We start from the raw sequence: 20,169 nt of genomic DNA on the forward strand, positions 1-20,169 counted from the left end.
GGAATTGTTTACATTCTTTCATAGATAAGATCCTATTCTTAGCAATGAAAAGACGGGAAAGTCAGCCTGTGTGTAGGTAAGAAACGGTGCTAGGATTGATCACTCCAGCATTTTCTGTGTTCATGTTCCGCAGCAGGTGTTGCAGGAACATTTCTGATCTTCAGGAGTTTACTATTTAGCTGAGAAATTAAAGTAGTCCAGATTGCTAGTTCGTAAATTGTGTAATTAGAATTATGTATCAATTATAGATAACGCCATTATTAGAAATTACAAAACATAAGATGTTTCCCTCATCTTTATTACCACCTTGGAGAAGTAGAGCTAATGCTCCTCATTCTCCAGCATTAGAGCTCTCAGGGCCCAGTGGCTCGTCCCTCCTGCTCTGTGGATCTTGCCCACTTATCAGCTGTAATTCCATCCAGATGCTGACAGTTGATGCCACTTGAGTTTGCATCTGTGGTCTGGACTGCAGCCCTGACATCTCCAAGATATCAAGAGGATATCCCAAACTTACCTGTCTAGAACTACATTCCTGATCTTGCCCATGCTACTCAAGCGTTTTCCCAGCTTAAAGGCAGTTTCACCCTTCTAGTCACCCTCAGCAGAAAACTCAGAATCACCTTTGTTCGTTCTCACGCTGCTTCCAGTCTGTCAGCATACTTTCTTTCCAGACCTTTTCAGTTCCTGCATTCAGAACACCCTCACCATCGGTGCTTCTGACCTGCCATCATTTCTTACTTGGAGCAGAACAGTGGTGCCCTAGCTCATCTCCCTGCTTCTGCCCTTGCAGTTTAGTTTTCACTCAGTGAGCAGAAGGCTCCTTTTAACATAGAAGCCAGGTGTGTCACTTACTAAAAAACCTTTCAATGGTCTGTCAGTCAACAGAGTAAAAGCCAAATCGTTATTATGATCTCACCTTCAGTCCACCCTCCATACTCACATGCCTGCACCTTCCACACCCCCTTGCTTACTGGCTTCCCACTCCAACCTAGAAGGCACACATTCTGGCCTCAGAACCCTTGCATGCCTGTTCTGCCTCTTTCTGCTGTGTTCTTTCCCCATCACTTCAGTTAACCTGCTCTTCCTCATCTCAGGCAAGTCCTTCCGTATGTATCATCTTGGTGACATAGTCTCAAACTACCTTTCAAAAAGATTACAACCTTTCTTTTGGTCTAGGACTGCCAGAACCCTTGTACTGCCCTGCCCCTGCTACCACCTTACTTTCTCTTTCCTGTAGTGTTTATCTTCTCTAATGTGCAGTATAATGTACTTACCCTGTTCATTGCTATCGTCCTTTTCTCAGCTAATTCTTACGTTTCATAAAAGGCGTTGTCTCCCTTGTTTCCTGGGACCCTCCAGCACCCGGATGCAGGCTGGTGTGTAGTGGCCCACAGTGATCTGCAGCCAAGAGTACAGTCTTGGCTGCTTCACTTGAAAACTTGTACCAACACACAGGGGCCCCAGCCATAGCTGTTGCTACCGATTTCACCCTGCTAGTTAGGTAGAATCGATGATTGTTATATGCTGTATATTACACCCAAGCTAATTACAGGTAAAGATAATCGAGATACACAAACCAAGTTAGATATTTATAGAAAATTAAAATTGTGCCGGTTTATTTCTTCTGAACAAAAATGCTTTAGAAGGTTTACATAAAAGAAGTAAAAGTTATGAAATCACTTCAAAAATCTCTGCCAGCTGAGCATGATGGTGCACACCTGCATTCCCGGCCCTCTGAAGGCTGAGGCAGAAAAAACACTGCATGTGTGAGGATAGCTTGGGCTATGAAAGATCAGAAAGAGAAAAACAAAACCAAAAAAAACCCCAAAGCTATACTATAGTCTTAATTTGATTAATTTGATGTTCCTAAAATTGTTTAGATTTGTTTGTTTGCAGTTCCTGGGAGTGAACCTGGGCACTTAGCACACAGTGGGCAAGTGCTCTCCCACTAAGCTGCATACATCCTCAGCCTTAGACATGTTTTTAAATAAAGATTAAAAGCTATAACTGCTCTTTAAGCCTTTATCATTTGTATTGTATTTGGAGGTACTTTTTTTAGTCACAAGTGTTAGTAGTTTGTCAGAACAAGATGTATTTACTCTAACTGGATGTGCAAAACATTGTACTAATTGTGGGGTACAAATATGATAAGGGGATGACTTCTCAAGCACTTTAAAATTTCATGAAGTAGATGGGAAGACATAGAAGCAGTTGTAGGAGGGCCTCAATTTTATTAAATCTATAAAGAAAAGATAGATTTCTGTTTGAGATTAAGAAATTACTAAGAATTTTGAAAAAGTAGTCTAATTTGGTGCCTCTGCCCTGCTCTCCTTGTTCTTACCACTAGCTTCCTTCTATAACTTGCCTTGTGTTGCTGACTTTATTGTTGATATTCTGCTTGGATCACCAAGTGCTGAGGTAAGATTTTCACGTTACTTGTAGAAGAGTATCCCTTTGTTCTGTTCTGCTTTGAGCTGTGGTAGACACTGCAGTGGCACTGTGGAGGTGGAAAGGTGGCACTTAGTCTCCGCAGGGAGTCATGCAAAGGTGCCACGGACCTGTCGAGGGCAAGCGACTGTGTGAGCTGTGCCACTGGCCTTCCACCACCCTCCATATCCCACTGGAAATGGCGAGACTGGCATTGTGGTTAGACCCATGTCTGCTTGTTGCATCCAGAGTGTCCCAGCCAGCGTTCAGCACCATAACGTGTGTGGGCAGCTGGCAGTAGACATCAAAATGTCAGCCAAAATCCAGAAGATCTCATCAAGCCAGGAACTTCTGTTAGATAAATACACTTTTTAAACACTTAAAAAAGTTTTTTATTTACATTAGTTATTGATTAGAGGGCCAGCAAGGTAGCTCAGCGGACTAAGTGCCTGCTTTGGCAAGCGCAGGGATCAGGTTTCAATCTCCAGTCCCGCATGCCACGCGAGCCCCATCCTTGGGATGTGCGGAGCCGGCCAACGAGTCTGTAACCTGCAACTCCAGCACTGGGATGGCTGAAAAACAGGAGGCTCACTATGAGTCCCAACTGCATAGTGAGACCCTGTACCAAATACATTTAAATATATATATATATATATGTATGTATGTATGTATATTATGTATAGCCATTTGTTTAATTAGCTATTTATTCACTGTAATCTTTACCATTAAAAATTGGAAAATTCATCCTTTCTAGTATCCTTCAGTAACTTGAATGAATAAATAGTGAGGACTTGGGATGAGCTCGCCTTTAAGCACCGCTGGGTTGCTGACTACATAGTCTGCATAGTCTTTGTTCCCTGTCTCGTAATCACAGATCCGCCGGGTCGCCTGCGACCAGCTGTACACTCTCAGTCAGACAGACACTTCCACTCATCCAGATGTGCAGAAGCCAAATCAGTTCCTTCTGAGTGTTGTCCTCACAGCTCAGCTGCCTCTCTGGTCCCCAACTAGCATCATGAGAGGAGTTAATCAGAGGTATGTAATAAACATCCAGAATTCTCCTTGCATAAAGGCAAAGAGTAATGATATATTGCACCCCCAAAAGTCTATAGGTGTTACTGAGATCTTAGAACTTCATTACATGGACATTCGAGCCCTGAAGGAAGACATTTGTTTTTCTCCTTATGCTAGACAGGAAGGTTACACAGCGTCATGCTCTCTCCACCGTCTTCCCCAGCTCCTGGACCACCCACCCCAAAGAGAAAGTGGTGTTTACTTAGTGAAATCTAAAAGTTACTTGAGTGAGGTCACTGTTTAAGTCACACTGCCTCTGTCCTCTTGAAAATCACTTTCTTGGCTCAAATAATTTAGTCCTATATCAGCAGTAGCTGGGATGCCCTGGCTTCCTACCCTGGCTTTATACAGACCTGGTTCTATAAGGAAGTATGTGGTCCAGGCGCACTGGGTGACATAGGTAAGTGCATTCATCAGTCATGGCTGGATTTTGATCCGGTCCCAGGATAACATTGATCCCAAATTTATGCCATGTCATCCAGCTCAGCTTTACCAGGAAGCTGCTGCTGTGGAGCTTGTAAGGGACCATGGAGACTTGAGAAACTAGTGTCTACTTCGATCTGATACAGGCTTTACAAATTAGAACCCTGGAAGGGAGGCAACCATAGGGCTACTATAAACTCTTAACATATAAGCATCTAAGCGTGGGTTTGTTTTTTTTGTTTCTGGTTTTTTGTTTTTGTTTTTGTTTTTGTTTTTTTTAATGTAATCAAGGAGGTATAGCAAAATTTACCAATATACCTTTTTTTTTCTTTGCGGAACTGGGGATTGAACTCAAGCCCTTGGGCTTGCCAGGGAAGAGCTTATTCTACTGAGCCATTTCCCCGACACCCCGCCCCATTATACCTATTTTTAGTAGATATTGCATAGCTCAGTGGCATTAAGTACGTCCTTGTTATACAGCTGTCAGCCCTGTCCAACCTTTTCATCTGAAACCAAAACTGTATCCAATGAATAACATTCTATTCCCCATTCTTCTCACCCAGTCATGCCTTAGCAGCTGCCATTCTCCTCTGCCTCTGTGACTTGACTTCACTGTACATGTTAGATGTATCAGGAGCCCATAGAAGGAAGACAGTATTCTGTTGTGTTTTCTTTCCCCATGAACTGCAGATGCACATTAGGTTGTTACTGCCTTTTGACTATTTTAAGTAGTTCACTGTCCTGTATTTTCTTTCATCCTTTGCTTTCATGGTTTTGTTGTTATTGTTGTTATTAAATAACCCAGGCATAGAATTGTCAGACTGTGTGATAATTCATTCTGTGTGTTTTGCCATTTCATTTTGTTTTGGATTATACCTTATTTGGAGAATATCTGTTAAAGACCTTTAGCCAGGTGTGGTGGCGCACACCTGTAATCCCAGCACTCAGGGGGCAGAGGCAGGAGGGTTATAAGCTCAAGGGCAGCCTGAACACAAAGTGAAACCCTGTCTCAAAAAAAAGTAAAGACCTTTACCCATGTTTTGTTTTGTTTCATTACTAAGGACTGAACCCAGGGCCTTTGCCCTACACCGGCCTGAGACCCTGTCTCAAAAAAAAAAAAAAATCCAAAAAAGCCCTTAAATTTTAAGATTTGTTTTTCATTTATTCAGCACATGTTTGTTGAGGCCTATGTGCCCGTCATGTAAGTGGGTTGAAGAATCATCAGAGATGAAGTTGTAGTATCTGGACCACTATAGTTAACCAGTTTGTTGAGCCAAACAAATACAAAAAATTGAATAAGCATAAACGGCAAATTTTAGATTTGCAGAGAAGGAAATGCTTTCTTTTCTTCAAGCATTAGAAAAGAAATAGCATTAGATGAGATTAATAACATATCACAGAGAATTGCTTCTAAAAGTATGTTGAATGTAGAGCTGTTTAATTTCACATAAAGTTGAATATTGGTTTTTGCATAAAACAACATCTTACAAGTACTTGTCACCACTTGACCTATGTGTGTATATATTCTATTTACTGTCTGTCTTTCTGTCTCCCTTGCTTTTGTTCATTGTTTCTCTATAGTTTCAGGCATTTGTAGGTGTTTCAGGGGTATTAGTTGATATTTGAGTGAGTGAATAGAATCATTGCATCTAGAACTTTAAAATGTTAATAGATTTAGCAAAATTCCCTCTCTTCATATATTATTCCTGTATTATAGCTTTACTAGCAAAATCATTAATATGACCCATGGTGAAATATAGAACTTAAGTGAATGTAAAAATAGCTATTTTATACTTAGGAAAACTAACTTGCCTCGATTGTTTCATAGGCTTTTTTTTTTTTTTTTTTTTAAGAAAAATGCCCTTTTGTTTCAAATTAGCCTCTTTTTAGTAACTGAAACCTATTTTTTTTTTTAGACTATTATCTCAGTGTATGGAGTATTTTGATTTGAGGTGCCAATTATTAGATGACCTGACAAGTAAGTAAATGTAAATTTTGTTTGGGGTAGAGGAGTAGAAAAGACGGTTATAAATCTGACTTAGCTATCTCGCATATAAATAAGGTTATAGTCATTGTGTGAAGTTGATTTAAAAAAATAACATGAACATTGTGCATCAGCGAAGTCTTTTTTATATACCTATTATTATATTGAGATTTGTTAATTTTCAAAATTGTCAAAGGTTCATATTTTAATTATGTTAATACGAACTATTACAAGGGGTCTTTCTAGAATAATTCTTACAATTAAAGATTGATCAATGAAGGAAGAACAATATATTGAAGCATGTTTGTAGTAATAGAGGTCATGTATTTAGATGAACTCACTGTTAGCAATTCTTTTGTTAGAGTTGAGAATTTAAATTCTTAAATAAGGGCCTAGGAGATGGCTCAGTAGAATAAGCGCTTCCCTGGCAAATGCAAGAGCCTGAGTTCAGTCCTAGTTTCCGCAAAAAATTAATTAATTAATTAATTAATTCTTAAATAACACAAAGGCATAGTAGAATGTTCTTCATTAATTTTAATTGTTCACATTCTGGGCTAATTTATTCTGCACTTTGTACGCGCAGAATTTACTACAGCTTACAGGAAATAAAATTAAAATCAGAATGAACAAAAATATTAATCAGAAAAGAATGTCAAGGGCTGACCAGATAGCTCATCGGACCAAAGCGCTGGGGTTGGATCCCTAGCATGCGCTGAGACAGCGAATGAGACTAGGCGTGGTGGCACATGCCTGTATTCCCACTACTTGGGAGCTGAAAACAGGAGGATCACTGCAAGTCTGATCTGTGTAGTGAAACCCTGTAGACCCTGTATTAAATTAAAAAGAAAAAAAAGTGTCAAAACTAGGGAGAGAAAATCACCTTATATATATGTGCATAGTCACGCCTGTTAATTGGTTTGGTTATGGGTTCCTGGAGACCAAAGATAAAAGAGAAACCTTATATGATGAGTTACACTCAATGTAACCTTGAATTTTAACTACTTAGAATTTTAACTCCATGAAGAGAAATTATTTTCTCTTTGTAAATTATTCCCACCCCCACCCCCCCAGCTTCAGAAATGGAACAGTTGCGAATCAGCCCGGCTACCATGCTTGAAGATGAAATCACATGGCTGGATAACTTTGAGCCTAACCGCACTGCTGAGTGTGAGACGAGTGAAGCAGATAACATCTTACTGGCCGGGCACTTGCGGCTCATTAAGACCCTTCTTTCACTCTGTGGGGCAGAGAAGGAAATGCTTGGTAACTGTTGCTTTATTTCATTGTGTGTCAGATGCCTCATTCTCAGCTACTGCAGAGTGTAATGTATAATTGGGACGATAAAATAGTTGCTAAATGTTCTATGGAAACTTTACTCTCTAGGAATAAGAAATTGTTTACAATTTTAGAGGCTAGCAAACAAGGTGTATTTTACCTTTGTCAGTAAACCACATAGAGAATTTTACAGTGTTCAGAATGTTTTAATTACAAAACTTCTTTTTTTTTTTTATTTTTATTTTTTTTCTTACTATGTTTTGTTTTTCAGACACATCTGGCTATGTAGTTCAGGCCAACCTTGAACTTGTAGCCCAGGCTGGCCTGGAACTCAGTCATCCCCTCACAGCCTCCCTGAGTGCTAGGATTACAGCTGTGCACTACCACACCTAGTTTATAAAACTTAATAGTAAAGATTATAATTAAGATAGATTTGTCCCTTTTTGCTGATATATACATTATAACATTTGCTATTATACATCTTTCAAGAATGATTTTAGTCTGGGGAGGTGACCCCTGACTCCTGCATCCCCAGCGCCTGGGTACGCGTGAGATGTCCTGAGTTCCACATGTACTCTGTGAAAGCGTGTCCCGTACTATAAGTTGTACGGAAAACCAAAAATAAAGTACCGCTTTGATAATACAAATGGAGCTCCATAAAAATCTTGGCTGCAGGGGAGCCATAGAAAGGAATGATTCTTAACAGGAAGAGAAGGATACATCATTTTTACCTAAAGAAGGTTAAATTTAAGTTACATAAAGCTCTCTGGATTCCCCTATGCCAGGAATGAGAGTTGATTATATGTTCAGCCCATCCTGCCTGTGCTGTTGACATCTGTACTTTAAGGGTAAAAGCCTGCCTTCTCTTACCATGTCTCTCTCACTTGTCCACCTTGGTGCCTACCTGTCCTCTGCCCCTTCACCACACAGTGCATCACCTCAGAGGAGTCACTCAAGATCTGAGCTTTGAACTGGGTGCACTGCTGATGGGCGGGCTTGGGTGCTTTTGCTGCTCTGGTAGGAAAGTGCAAGATAGGGTCTTTGAATTGAAACTCGTGCTCATCCTCACCATGAATATTATGCTCTATTCCAGGTTCATCACTCATTAAACCATTGTTAGATGACTTCCTTTTCCGAGCTTCTAGAATTATTTTAAATAGTCATTCGCCAGCTGGCAGTGCCGCCATCAGTCAACAGGACTTTCATCCAAAGTATGGAAAATGCACGTTGTGTTCAGTTTTGGTAAAAATTCTAATTCAAAACTTTAGTCCAAAAGGATTTTCTTAACTTGGAGTTCGTCTTCCATCTTGTGAGTCATTGTATCCAAGATACAGTGTACTGTGTAAAAATGCACATGAAGATGCTTAGTAAAGCCAGCCTGGCCCATAGCACAGAGCAGGTGTGCCAGCACCATCATCAGAGCAGACGGACAAATAAGAATGTGATTAACTCCGTCAGGAGCAAGTCACAGGAGAAATGAAAGTTGTAAGGGTTATGTCCTGGTGCTGGGATATGGCTTAGGGTAGAGCGCTTGCATAGCTTAGTTCAGTGCCCAAAATGTCCCAGGACAGTAGGCTCTAAGGGAAGTCTTACAGTCACTTGGAAGAAAAGAACAGGTGCTGTAATAGTACACAAACTGTTGTGTGACTGTGTTCTGGTAATTGCAACTGCTAGTGATTTATCACTGTTGTGATTTTGGAATCAAATTTTGTAGTAGTTTTTATGGGTAGAAATTAGATTCCTTTGTAATATTTTTTTCTTCTTTTTTTTTAATTTATATATTTGGTACAGGGTCTCACTATGCAGGTTGGACTCGTAGTGATCCTCCTGTTTTCAGCCTCCCCAGTGCTGGGATTACAGGTGTATGCCACCATGGCTGGACTTGTTCACCAGCTCAGCGCACCCTGGGGGTAGGGCCAGCATGACACGTGGGCCTGGGAATTGAGCCCTGGTCCCTGTGCTTGCCAAAGCAGGTGTGCTTAGTCCACTGAGCTATCTCGCCATTCCTCCTTTGTAATATTGGTCATGTTCAAGTGATATTTATAATCTTTGTGATAGAAGAGGAAGCCATAACCTACTACCTAATTTGCTGTAAATCTAGCTTACTTAAGAACATGAAAACCAGAGTTAATTGAGTAATACTAAAGAAACTGAGGATTTACTATTGACAGTGAAAAAAGTTCTTATGTAATTTTTGTATTTATATGGGCAAGATGTAATAAGCAATATTCACCATGTGTAAATATATCTGTAGAATTTTTGTGAATTTGTTTGGGAAGGGGCTTCATTAGAACTCTTGGATTGTCCTCTAATCCTCATTCCTAACCCAGTCTTATTTGAGGGTTAGCATGATCCAAAGCAGTAGAAATGCATGAATAATTTGATTTTAGTAAACATTTTGAAAGCTTCAATTTTAGTGAAGTTCATACTGATGAATCCTTCCCTTTAAAGTAATACTTTGATACAAAATGCATTTTTGTTTTATTTTTATTCGTTGTTTATGGGATTGGAGATGGAATTTAGGGCCTTCACACTAAGCTACCACCCCAACTCTTTATTTCTTTATTTTTTATTTTGAGACAAGACCTAAGTGAGTTGCTAAGTAGCCCAGGCTGGGCTTGAACTTGGGATCCTCCTCTCTTGGCCTCCCTGAGGGCTGGGATGGAAGGCGTGTGTCAGCACACCTGCCTTATTTCTTAGATTGTGTACAGTGTCTTAAATAGGAAAGGGGGCATTTTGTTTCAACCTTTCCCAGTGTGCCAATGATGTTCACTTATCATGAGGACCTCTAACCATTTCACACTGAAAGCGTAAAGCAAGAAAATAGGTTTAAAATACCTAAAATTCTTTTTATAAGTGCTCCTGTCTAATATTAAGTAATAGAACAACTTCCTTAGCCTGTGGGTATGGTGCCTCCCTGTTCCTTTGTCAGCTATATTTTTCTGTCATGAGTTGAGACAAGATCAGGGAGATCCAGCCCCTTTGCCCAACTGCACACTCCATGTGTGACTTCACTCAGAGATAGGCTGTCCCTCTTTTCAGTGTGCCCTTCCTACCATGTGTTCCCCGTGTAGTAAAGGTCGGCATGGCTCGCTAAGAAGTACTGTCCATGCCTGAAGGTAGGCAACACAGGAAGTCTGGTTTCTAATAAGCTGTGTATTTCTGTCTTTCCAGCAAAGTAGAAAGGTGACTCATGTTCTTGAAGATTTTTGTTCTTCAAGCCCATAAAATGTTTATCAGTACCTGTATTGTTTATCAGTATAGTACCTGTTCTGACTTTCATCACTTTCTTTTTATGCCATTTACTCAAATTTCAAGATGATAGCTGCAAAAAATCTTCCTTTTTCTATTTTGATTGGAAGATAGTCATTTGCTTGTTGTATTTATTACAAAGTTATGAATCTCTTTCTACTCCATTCCTGATTTATTCCTTAGGAAAGATCCTGTGGAATCAAAAGTAAAGAATTTTGCTGCTTACTTTTCAAGCCAAGGAAATGTGTAACTGTAAATCATATATATCCCTCCTTACATTCATGGCTTTTAGATTATTTAATTTCTGGCCTAGACTTGACCTAACCATGTGAGGAATTGCAAATCTTTTATTTTCATTTCAAGTATTGATTTAGTTTAATTAGAAGATCTTTTTATTTTAAAGTAGAAGATTTAATTAGAATGTTGAAATTGGCTTGGACCTTTTGCTTTTAGGTGTAGTACAGTGAATAGCCGGTTGGCCGCCTATGAAGTCCTTGTAATGTTGGCTGATAGTTCACCTTCAAATCTTCAAATTATTACAAAAGAACTACTTTCTATGCATCATCAGCCTGACCCTGCTCTCACCAAGGAGTTTGACGTAAGTTATGTAGACCATGATGTGCTTACTTTTTTAAAATGAGCTTTTAAACATTTAATTTTAAACATTGTTTGCATTCTCCTGGAAACAAAGAAAGTCAGTTGTATTGTTTTGCTTACTGTGCACATGTTAAAATCCAGCATGAGACCGAGCGTGATGGCACGCGCCTATAATCCCAGCGCTTGGGAGGCTGGAAACAGGAGGATCACTACGAGTCCAATCTGTGCAGCGAGGCCCTGTAGACCCTGTACTAAATACATAAACAAACAAATAGAATCAAGTATAAAATCTATTATCACACTGATAAGGAAAAACATTTTCAAAATGGTCAATAGTTATTCTCAGTGGGAAGTGCCATGCCAACCTTGTTTAAAATATCAATATGTTGGCATAGTGCCAGACTCTGTCACTGCACATTTATTTCATGTTCCCTTGAATTCAGCAAAGATTATCTAGTTTACCGTATGTTCAGAAATGTGTTAGGGGGGCTGGAGAGATGGCTCAGTGGTCTAAAGCACCTACTTGGAACAAGCTTGGCAAAGTACAGGGACCACGGTTTGATCCCCCAGCACCACATACCAGCCAGCCCCACCCCCTGGTGGGCTGAGCTGGCCACACACACACACACAATAAATAAATGTTAAAAAAAAAATTTAAAAAAAAGAAATGTGTTAGGCTTTTGGAGCTCAGAAATGAAAGAGTGATCTTTGTCCTTAAGGTGAGAGTATATGTAGTGCAAAAGACAAGACCCGTTAGCAGATCATAGCAGTAGATGTGATATAGCATAAGACTAAGGCAGGTCCTGAGTGCAGCTGTGCCGGCAGAGAGGCGCTTCACCACTGGTGATGCTGTCTTACAAAGCTGCTTAGAGAAATCGAAACCTGAACTAGAGATTGGAAACTGGTAAACCAGATGGGTGGAGATCATTCCATCCCAGTGGTGACAAGAGTGTGAGCAGGCTGTGGAATTGTGAGACACCTTAGCATGACCCCCTGTTTCCTGTTGTCTGTCTTTTATTTATTTATACTTAAGGTTCCACACATAAGAGAAAGCATGCACTACTTATGCTTCTGGTTTATTTAACATTATAAGACCTACAGGTTTTTGCTGGCTTGTCATTACTACATGGGCACAGATGCTGTACTCGATGTGTATAGGTGACGTGATTGTTATAGTCTGGCGTGAGACCTGAGTTCCTGCTATAATCACATTTCAGCGTCTCATTACAGTGCCCTTCCACTTGGAGAGGCGCCACTTGGAACTTCAGCCAAGATGCCTTTTCTAGATTTTTTTTCTTACCCAGAAAAGCATCATATTCAGATCTACAGCATTTCAAAAGATTTACAAGTGAAATACTGTGTTTACCTATTTGGTTGTTAGCTTATTAGAAGAACATTACCTCCTCTGAAGGAAGAAAATAAACTGAGACTCCCTTTACCATCTGCCTGTACTGCAGGATTCCTCATGGCAAACTCTTCATGTAACTTTTTTTCCTGCAGAGTGCTAACTTAGTTGTTTATATGTTTTTAGTCTCTTTCCTTGTTTAGTGCATTGCCCTTTTTGTAAGCTCCTTGAAACCATGGACCATGTACATTTTTGTTCTTGTACATTCGTGGCACAGTGCCCAAAGTAAGAAGGCCCTTGATAAATACATGTTGAATGATAGGGGACTGTTCATGACCACACACACACTTGCCATGTGCCAGTGTGCTGTGAACTGAAAGACACATTGAGAACAGTAGTCCTGTCTCATTGGGTTAGAGCTGCAGACAGGTACATCATAACCATATTTCATAAGACATTGGGGATTAAATCTGTGATTGTATCTCCTGCTTCTTAGATACCCTAAGTAACTGTAGTAGAAATGTGCCTATGGCTGAGATATTAATTTCTTTTCCCTACTTTTCTCTTTTCCAGTACCTTCCCCCAGTGGATAGCAGGTCCAGTTCAGGGTTTGTGGGGCTGAGGAATGGTGGTGCCACTTGTTACATGAACGCTGTCTTCCAGCAGCTTTATATGCAGCCTGGGCTCCCTGAGGTGAGTGCCGTCCTCGGTCGTGTTTGGCATGAGAAATAATGTGCATTTTGCCTAAGTCATTAATACTGATTTTTATTCCTTCTTGGATTTGGAAAAACTAGAAAGAAGTCAGGATTGAGTGTTGTTCATAGTCACACATTTTTATAAATTTGATGTTTTAGTTCTTGGTCTAATGTGACTTTTTTTAACTCCATGGAAATGCTTACATTCTAATCCATAAAATTACTGTACTAACATTTTTATTTAGAAATATATAGGCTATATCATCAGTGCCTTAATAAAGAAGTAGCTTCTAGTATAGCAGGCATTATTTTAAGAGTATTCCATGTATATTGTACTTATTTTTATAGACATCTAGAATTACTAGTCTCAGTTTTTCCTACTCACACAAAAAGATGAGTCATTGTAATACCAGCTATAAAATATTCAAGCTAAATGCATGCAGACTTGTGATTGTAACCAGCCAGACAACAGCTTTCTAAAACAGTATGGCTTTCCTATGTGCGCATGTCAGGGTTTCCTGTGAAACAGGACAGTATTTCTAATGTGATACCTTGTTTTTCTCCTCAGTCACTACTTTCAGTGGATGATGACACAGACAATCCTGATGATAGTGTATTTTACCAAGTACAGTCTCTCTTTGGGCATTTGATGGAAAGCAAGCTGCAATATTATGTCCCGGAGAATTTTTGGAAGGTATTTTTCCCAGTAATTATGGTAGATTTAATGATATTAGATATTTAGGCTTTGGGTACATTTTCCACCAACTGATAATGGTTGCTTCCTTTTGTTAACTCTTTATTAGTCCCACTGCTTAGAACTTACTAAAAATGGGGTGTACAGTTCTTATTCAAATTAGCACTTGGCTTCATGATTGGAACATTGAGTAGTCAGTCTATAATTCCTAGAGATTTGCTAATCTTAATTATTTCAAGTCTTTCTACTGATATTTTAGGCCTCTAAAATATTTGTACAGCTTGTTCCTCTGAACACAGGCCTTCTCACTAACACTTTAAGCAGAGAGTACTGCTTATGAACATCACCTTGCTTGAATGCAGTAATGGGGCCTTGGTTTCTAAGCAAGAAGCCTCTGCTCTACAACTTCAGGCCTAACTCTGTGCCCCCCTCTGGTTCAGAGATTTACTATGCATGATTCCAGAGGCCAGAGAAAAACACAGATGGCTGAACATAAGCTTGTCTTACTCCAGTAAAAACTACATCCTAGTAGTAGTGAATTTGGCTTTTAGAAATGGTTCAGTGCTTTTGCACATTCTTTTTCTACTATATAAAGAAATTACTGCTTTCTGTTTTAAAATATGCTTAATGCTTCCTGTATAGATTTTCAAGATGTGGAACAAAGAACTCTACGTAAGAGAACAGCAGGATGCATATGAATTCTTTACTAGTCTCATTGATCAGATGGATGAGTATCTCAAGGTAATAAGTCTTACCTCCCCTCTAATTCCCTGAGACTCTAATTACAGTGTAAGAACAATGCCCTGGGATTTGCAATTAGTATGAAAATGACAAGTTAGAAATTTATAATCTTGAACATCACAGGTACAATTTAAACATCAGAACATACAGATTACTGGAATTACCCATTTCTTAATTTATCTAACACATGATAAAGTGTGCGATTCTTTCCTCCATAGCAACAACATGCATGTACCTGCATGTTCTCGCTGTGCATGCCCCTTGCTGTAGCACTTGGGCCAGTCTGGCCTCACAGGAATGCTATAGCCCCAGTGAACAAGACTGCCCTTGCAGATAGTCTCAGAACTCAGAATCTTTGGCAAAGTGGGCAGAAAGACCAGGTTAGAAATTTATTTATGCTGATACTTAAACCAGAGGCTTCTTACCTATGTCACAGAGTCCCTCAGTGGTTTGACCTCAATGATTGCCTGTGTCACTGCCAGCGCCAGCTTCTCATCAGTAGGCACCATTTATCCATTTATCCATTTCTTTTCTTTGAAATAATTTAAAAATTTAATAACATTTTGTCCATAAGAATAAAGAAAAGATTGTAGAGTTGCTTCAGAATTAGTGCTTGTGGCACAGGAAGGAGGGCTTGGGGCAGCATTGTCCTTGTCGTCTGCGCTGAGTGACCCAGCTCTTCTCCACTGGCTGCACTCCTCAGGCCCCCGTCTAACGGTGGGTCGTTGGCCTTGCATTCGTTCCCGGCTGATGCTGCCTCAGTGACCCCCAAGTGATTACACTGAAATCTTTGTTTTATCTTGGGTGTGAAATAACTGTCAGTTTTAAGGGCATTGATTCAAATTTTAACTTTTTATTCCAACAGAAAATGGGGAGAGACCAAATTTTTAAGAATACTTTTCAGGGCATCTATTCTGATCAGAAGATCTGTAAAGATTGTCCTCACAGGTTAGTGAAGTCACTGATACATGAAAAATAATCATCAGGGCCGGTGAGTAGCACAGTGCTAAATTGCTTTTCTAGCATATACAGGGCCCTGGGTTTGATACTTAGCACTGGAGGAGACAAAAAGATCAGTAATTTTCAATGTACTACAGTGTTACAAATTTTGCATTTGTTGCTATATCTTTCAGTGGATTTATAAGTGTTTAATGAATTGAATTTAATGTCTTTGGTTTCTATTTTCAAAATTTTTTTTGACCCTAAGAAAATACTGCAATTTTAAATTATAACTTGGTGTTTTTATTTGGTAGTGTACTTTTAAAAGGTTGAAATATGTGTTAATTTCACTGATTATGAATGTATTTCTGTATTCGGGTTCATGTAGCATAGTAATTTCAAGAATTTATGTTCATGGGTTTTCTCTCATTTCCTAATCAGATATGAGCGTGAGGAAGCTTTCATGGCACTCAATCTAGGAGTTACTTCTTGTCAGAGTCTGGAAATTTCTTTGGACCAGTTTGTTAGAGGAGAAGTTCTAGAAGGAAGTAATGCATACTACTGTGAAAAGTGTAAAGAAAAGGTATTATATCTGCCTGTTTTAGAAAACAAGATTAGCTGGGCAGGGTGGTGCACACCTGTAATTCCAGCACTGGGGAGCCTGAGGGAGGAGAATCTTGTGAGTTTGAGACCAGTCTGGGCTACAAAGTGAGCTCAAGGCCAGCCTGAATAGCATAGCAAGACCCTGTCTTAAAAAACCCACCAAGATCCAGGTGTGATGATGCATTCCTGTAATTCCAGCTCCAGAAGGCTAAGGCAGGAGGATCGCTGAGTTCAAGGCCAACCTGAACCTCAGTGAGACCCTGTCTCAAAAAAGTATATTATCCATATACTGTTTCTTTGTTTTATATGAAATCAATATTGATTTTATATGAAATCAATACTCTTAAATATTTTGACTGTTTTGACTTCATTAGATGAGATCATTACTTGTTTTATACGGGTAGAAAAGGAATTTTTGCTCATTATTTGCTATTTTGTTTTCTCCGTCGACAATTGATTTGTGCTTTTCTTTAGAGAATAACAGTGAAAAGAACCTGCATTAAGTCTTTACCGAGTGTCTTGGTCATTCACCTGATGAGATTTGGATTTGACTGGGAGAGTGGACGCTCCATTAAATATGATGAACAAATAAGGGTAACGTTTTTCCTTATTGAAGTTTCTCCCACCTTGCCCTCACTGCCCTGCCCTTTCTTCTGTTTTCATACTCCCAGCAGCCCCATGAACAGCATCATTGGGAGTTCACAGCCACTGTCGAGCAGCTGAGCCCCAGAGGGGAGCATCTCCTTTGGGAAGCCACGCTAGTGTCTGACATGCAGTGCTTTCTGTAACAGAATAGGTCCTGCTTGACCTACAGTGCAGTAGGTCTCTGCACTGAGCCTGTCTAAGACGTTACACTTGAATTGGAGGGGTGGTCCTCAGTTAACTAAGAAAACAGCCTTTTATTAAAGTGTCTGACTGGATTCGGTATGCTGTGTGTGCTACAATGGGCTTTTTCCTTTTACAGTTCCCCTGGATGCTAAACATGGAGCCCTACACAGTTTCAGGAATGGCTCGTCAAGATTCGTCCTCTGAAGTTGGTGAAAACGGTCGAAGTATGGATCAGGGAGGTGGAGGGTCCCCACGAAAGAAAGTTGCCCTCACAGAAAACTATGAACTTGTCGGCGTCATTGTCCACAGCGGGCAGGCACATGCGGGCCACTACTATTCTTTCATTAAGGACAGGCGGTAAGTGTTTCCTCCTGCACCCCTCCCCACAGACCCTGCTTTCTCTGCCCTGCTTTCCTGTGCACACTCACGCAGTGGTGCATTAGTCTTCAGTCTAACTTCATGTTCAGTTTTGAAAGCTTTCTGGAATTGTTCTTAGCTCTTCAATTTGAAAACTTGCTTTAGAAATTAAAACTGCCATTGCTACACAATCTTCGATATTTTCAAATGCTAATCACTTGCTTTTGATGTAGCCGATAGGTAGAAATGAGGATGTGAGGGCTGCCTGGTTTTTATCTTACTATGTCTGCTCTCTGGGCCCTAGGGGGTGTGGAAAAGGAAAGTGGTATAAATTTAATGACACAGTTATCGAGGAATTTGACCTAAATGATGAGACCCTGGAGTATGAATGTTTTGGAGGAGAATACAGACCAAAAGTTTATGATCAAAGTAAGTACTTAATTGGATATTTTCCACTAATTTTTAATACACAGTTTCCTATCAAGTTAGAAGCACCCTTCTTTATATACAAATGCATTTGATTAGTTTTACAACCCAGCAGTTCTGTCTACAGAGCCATGGACTCATGGATAGCCAGAATGAAAATGTCTGGCTGCATGGGGCTGGGCACGTGAGGGTAGGGGCCCAACCAGGCGCACAGCACCATGCAAGAGTGCCGGAGCAAAGCCTGGGCTGCGTAGTTGACATGCTCTACTAAAGCAACTAATTAAAAAATGTATTTTAAAAGAATTCGTTTAGGGGCCGGGGAGATGGCTCAGTAGAACAATCGCTTCCCTGGCAAGCGCAAGGGCCTGAGTTCAATCCTGGTTCCGCCAAAAAAAAAAGCATTTAGTAATTGGGAAAAAAAAATGTTTAAGCTACTTCAGAAACATGTTTTCACATAATGGGATTTGGAGTATATCGAAAGGATAACATAATGCCCCAAAACCGTGATAAATAAGAATTTTACCCCTAAAAATAGTTGCAGAGATAGTATTTGCCCACTGTAGTTTCAATTTTCCTTTTTAATTATATAGAAGTAGATTAATTAGAAAAGATACTTCTAACAACTAACTTTTTGTTTTTCACTTAACGCAGTGTAGTAAAACAGTCTTTCCCTCCATAACCCACCCTGGGGACGGAAAGGGTGTGAGGACAGCACAAAGCCCAGTCAATTTATTCTTTGGAAAAAACATTTTCAGAGACTTCTGCATCTCTGAAACCTGATTTTGAAGTCTTTGAGGGCAGTTCTAAAGTTCTTGTATGAGGTAGTTCTGCGGCTGCACTAGTCTTCACTGCCATTCCATGCAGTTGGCTGGCTTTAGTAACACCACCGAAACTGGCTTTGATTTTGCTATATTTGCAGAAGTGGTTAAGTTAAGGGGGTTGATCTCATCCTGTACGACAGGACATATTTTTAAGTGTTGCTTCTTGTGCTCATTGGATTCCCTGTGTATTGTCTTCTTTCCCTTACTCCCCGTGCCATCCTACCTCCCAAGGGAGTGATCTAATTCCAACCCAAGAACTGGAGGAACCCTGCCTTCCATTCTAAACAGTACTCCAGAAAAAACCATATTTTACTTATGCTTTGCGTTTAACAAACCTAGTATGTAATTCCTTGCTGAGCTTATGGGCTCTTTACTTTAGAGTATCAAGAAAACTTTATCTTACTCTCTCAACATAAAACAGCAAACCCGTATACTGATGTACGTCGAAGATACTGGAATGCCTATATGCTCTTCTACCAAAGGGTATCTGATCAAAACTCTCCTGTGTTGCCAAAGAAAAGCCGAGTCAGCGTTGTGAGGCAGGAAGCTGAGGATCTTTCTCTGTAAGTTCTCTTCTGTGCCATTTACTTTAGTGTTTCTGTAGGTGGTGATGTGATGATCTTCGGGAACATACTGTTTGGGGTATAAATAGAATTAGCTAAGTGAGGGGAAAATAGTCCAAAATGAAAATAATCCTTTTATATTGCTGCCTGAACATTATTTCTTAGTAAGAAAATATTTTGTGTTTAGAAATATGCATGTTATTTCATTCCAGAATTGAGACTTTTAAAACATTTTGGCAGGCTGGGATGATAGCTCAGTGGTCTAAGCGACTGCCTGGCAAGAGCAAAGACTCAAGTTTGATCCCTGTTACTCCGTGCCTTGCCAGACCCGGAGCCCTGGGTGTGCCATGACAGCCCGCAAACCAAGTGTGGTGGTGCAAACCGGGAATCCTAGCGTTGGGGAAGCTGAGACAAGAGCTTCACTATTAGCCTGAACTGCATAGCAAGACCCTGTATCAAATTATAAAAAAGAAAAAGAAAACATTTTGGCAACATATATTGCTTATACCTTATGTCCAAAGCATATTGCTTTGTCAGCATTTAGAAACTTGTTTTTCTAAGGTTCTCTTGTCAGCGAATGTACTTTGTAATATCTAGGTTGGGAAAGTATGCAACTCATGTATAATTGTAGAACCCTCTTAATGAGTTGGCCAGTTTCAGTAACTCCTAAAACAATAATCACATAACCCTAGACAGCTGTGTGCTTCCTTCTCTCAGGTCAGCTCCGTCTTCACCAGAGATTTCACCTCAGTCATCTCCTCGGCCCCATCGGCCTAACAATGACCGGCTGTCTATTCTGACCAAGCTAGTTAAGAAGGGTGAAAAGAAAGGACTGTTTGTGGAGAAAATGCCAGCTCGAATATACCAGGTAAGAACCACAGAAACTGTTCTAAGAAGAAAACTCTATAGATAAATTATGTAGGTTCAGAGTTTTCTGACAGTCTCCTCAGTTCACTATCCTCAGCCCCACTGGTTTTACAAGGCTTTGTTGCCAGCTCACGATAGCTACAGAGGGAGTGCCATGCCCAGCTGAAATTAGCTTATTTTGATCTAGAGAGAAAACCAATGGTCATAGTCTTCACAAAAAACTACTGGGACAGTGGTGACCATTATTTTTTTTTTTTT

The 20,169-nt window shown here is 40.0% G+C and overlaps 1 protein-coding gene across 1 annotated transcript in view; it reads left to right on the plus strand.

The window, feature by feature from the left end:
• The window catches only part of Usp24 (ubiquitin specific peptidase 24), a 131,974-nt gene that overhangs the window by 79,851 nt on the left and 31,954 nt on the right, over positions 1-20,169 (plus strand). Inside the window, exons 38-53 of the mRNA XM_023702674.1 lie at positions 2,348-2,418; positions 3,302-3,462; positions 5,841-5,902; positions 6,980-7,171; positions 8,277-8,394; positions 10,889-11,033; positions 12,951-13,070; positions 13,641-13,766; positions 14,409-14,507; positions 15,373-15,455; positions 15,888-16,029; positions 16,524-16,643; positions 17,014-17,234; positions 17,539-17,663; positions 18,903-19,044; positions 19,762-19,912. Of these exons, the coding sequence (XP_023558442.1) occupies positions 2,348-2,418; positions 3,302-3,462; positions 5,841-5,902; positions 6,980-7,171; positions 8,277-8,394; positions 10,889-11,033; positions 12,951-13,070; positions 13,641-13,766; positions 14,409-14,507; positions 15,373-15,455; positions 15,888-16,029; positions 16,524-16,643; positions 17,014-17,234; positions 17,539-17,663; positions 18,903-19,044; positions 19,762-19,912 (2,078 nt within the window). The remainder of the gene's footprint in view (positions 1-2,347; positions 2,419-3,301; positions 3,463-5,840; positions 5,903-6,979; positions 7,172-8,276; positions 8,395-10,888; positions 11,034-12,950; positions 13,071-13,640; positions 13,767-14,408; positions 14,508-15,372; positions 15,456-15,887; positions 16,030-16,523; positions 16,644-17,013; positions 17,235-17,538; positions 17,664-18,902; positions 19,045-19,761; positions 19,913-20,169) is intronic.

Source organism: Octodon degus, unplaced genomic scaffold, assembly GCF_000260255.1.
Source record: "Octodon degus isolate 3935 unplaced genomic scaffold, OctDeg1.0 scaffold00156, whole genome shotgun sequence".
NCBI lineage: Eukaryota > Metazoa > Chordata > Mammalia > Rodentia > Octodontidae > Octodon > Octodon degus.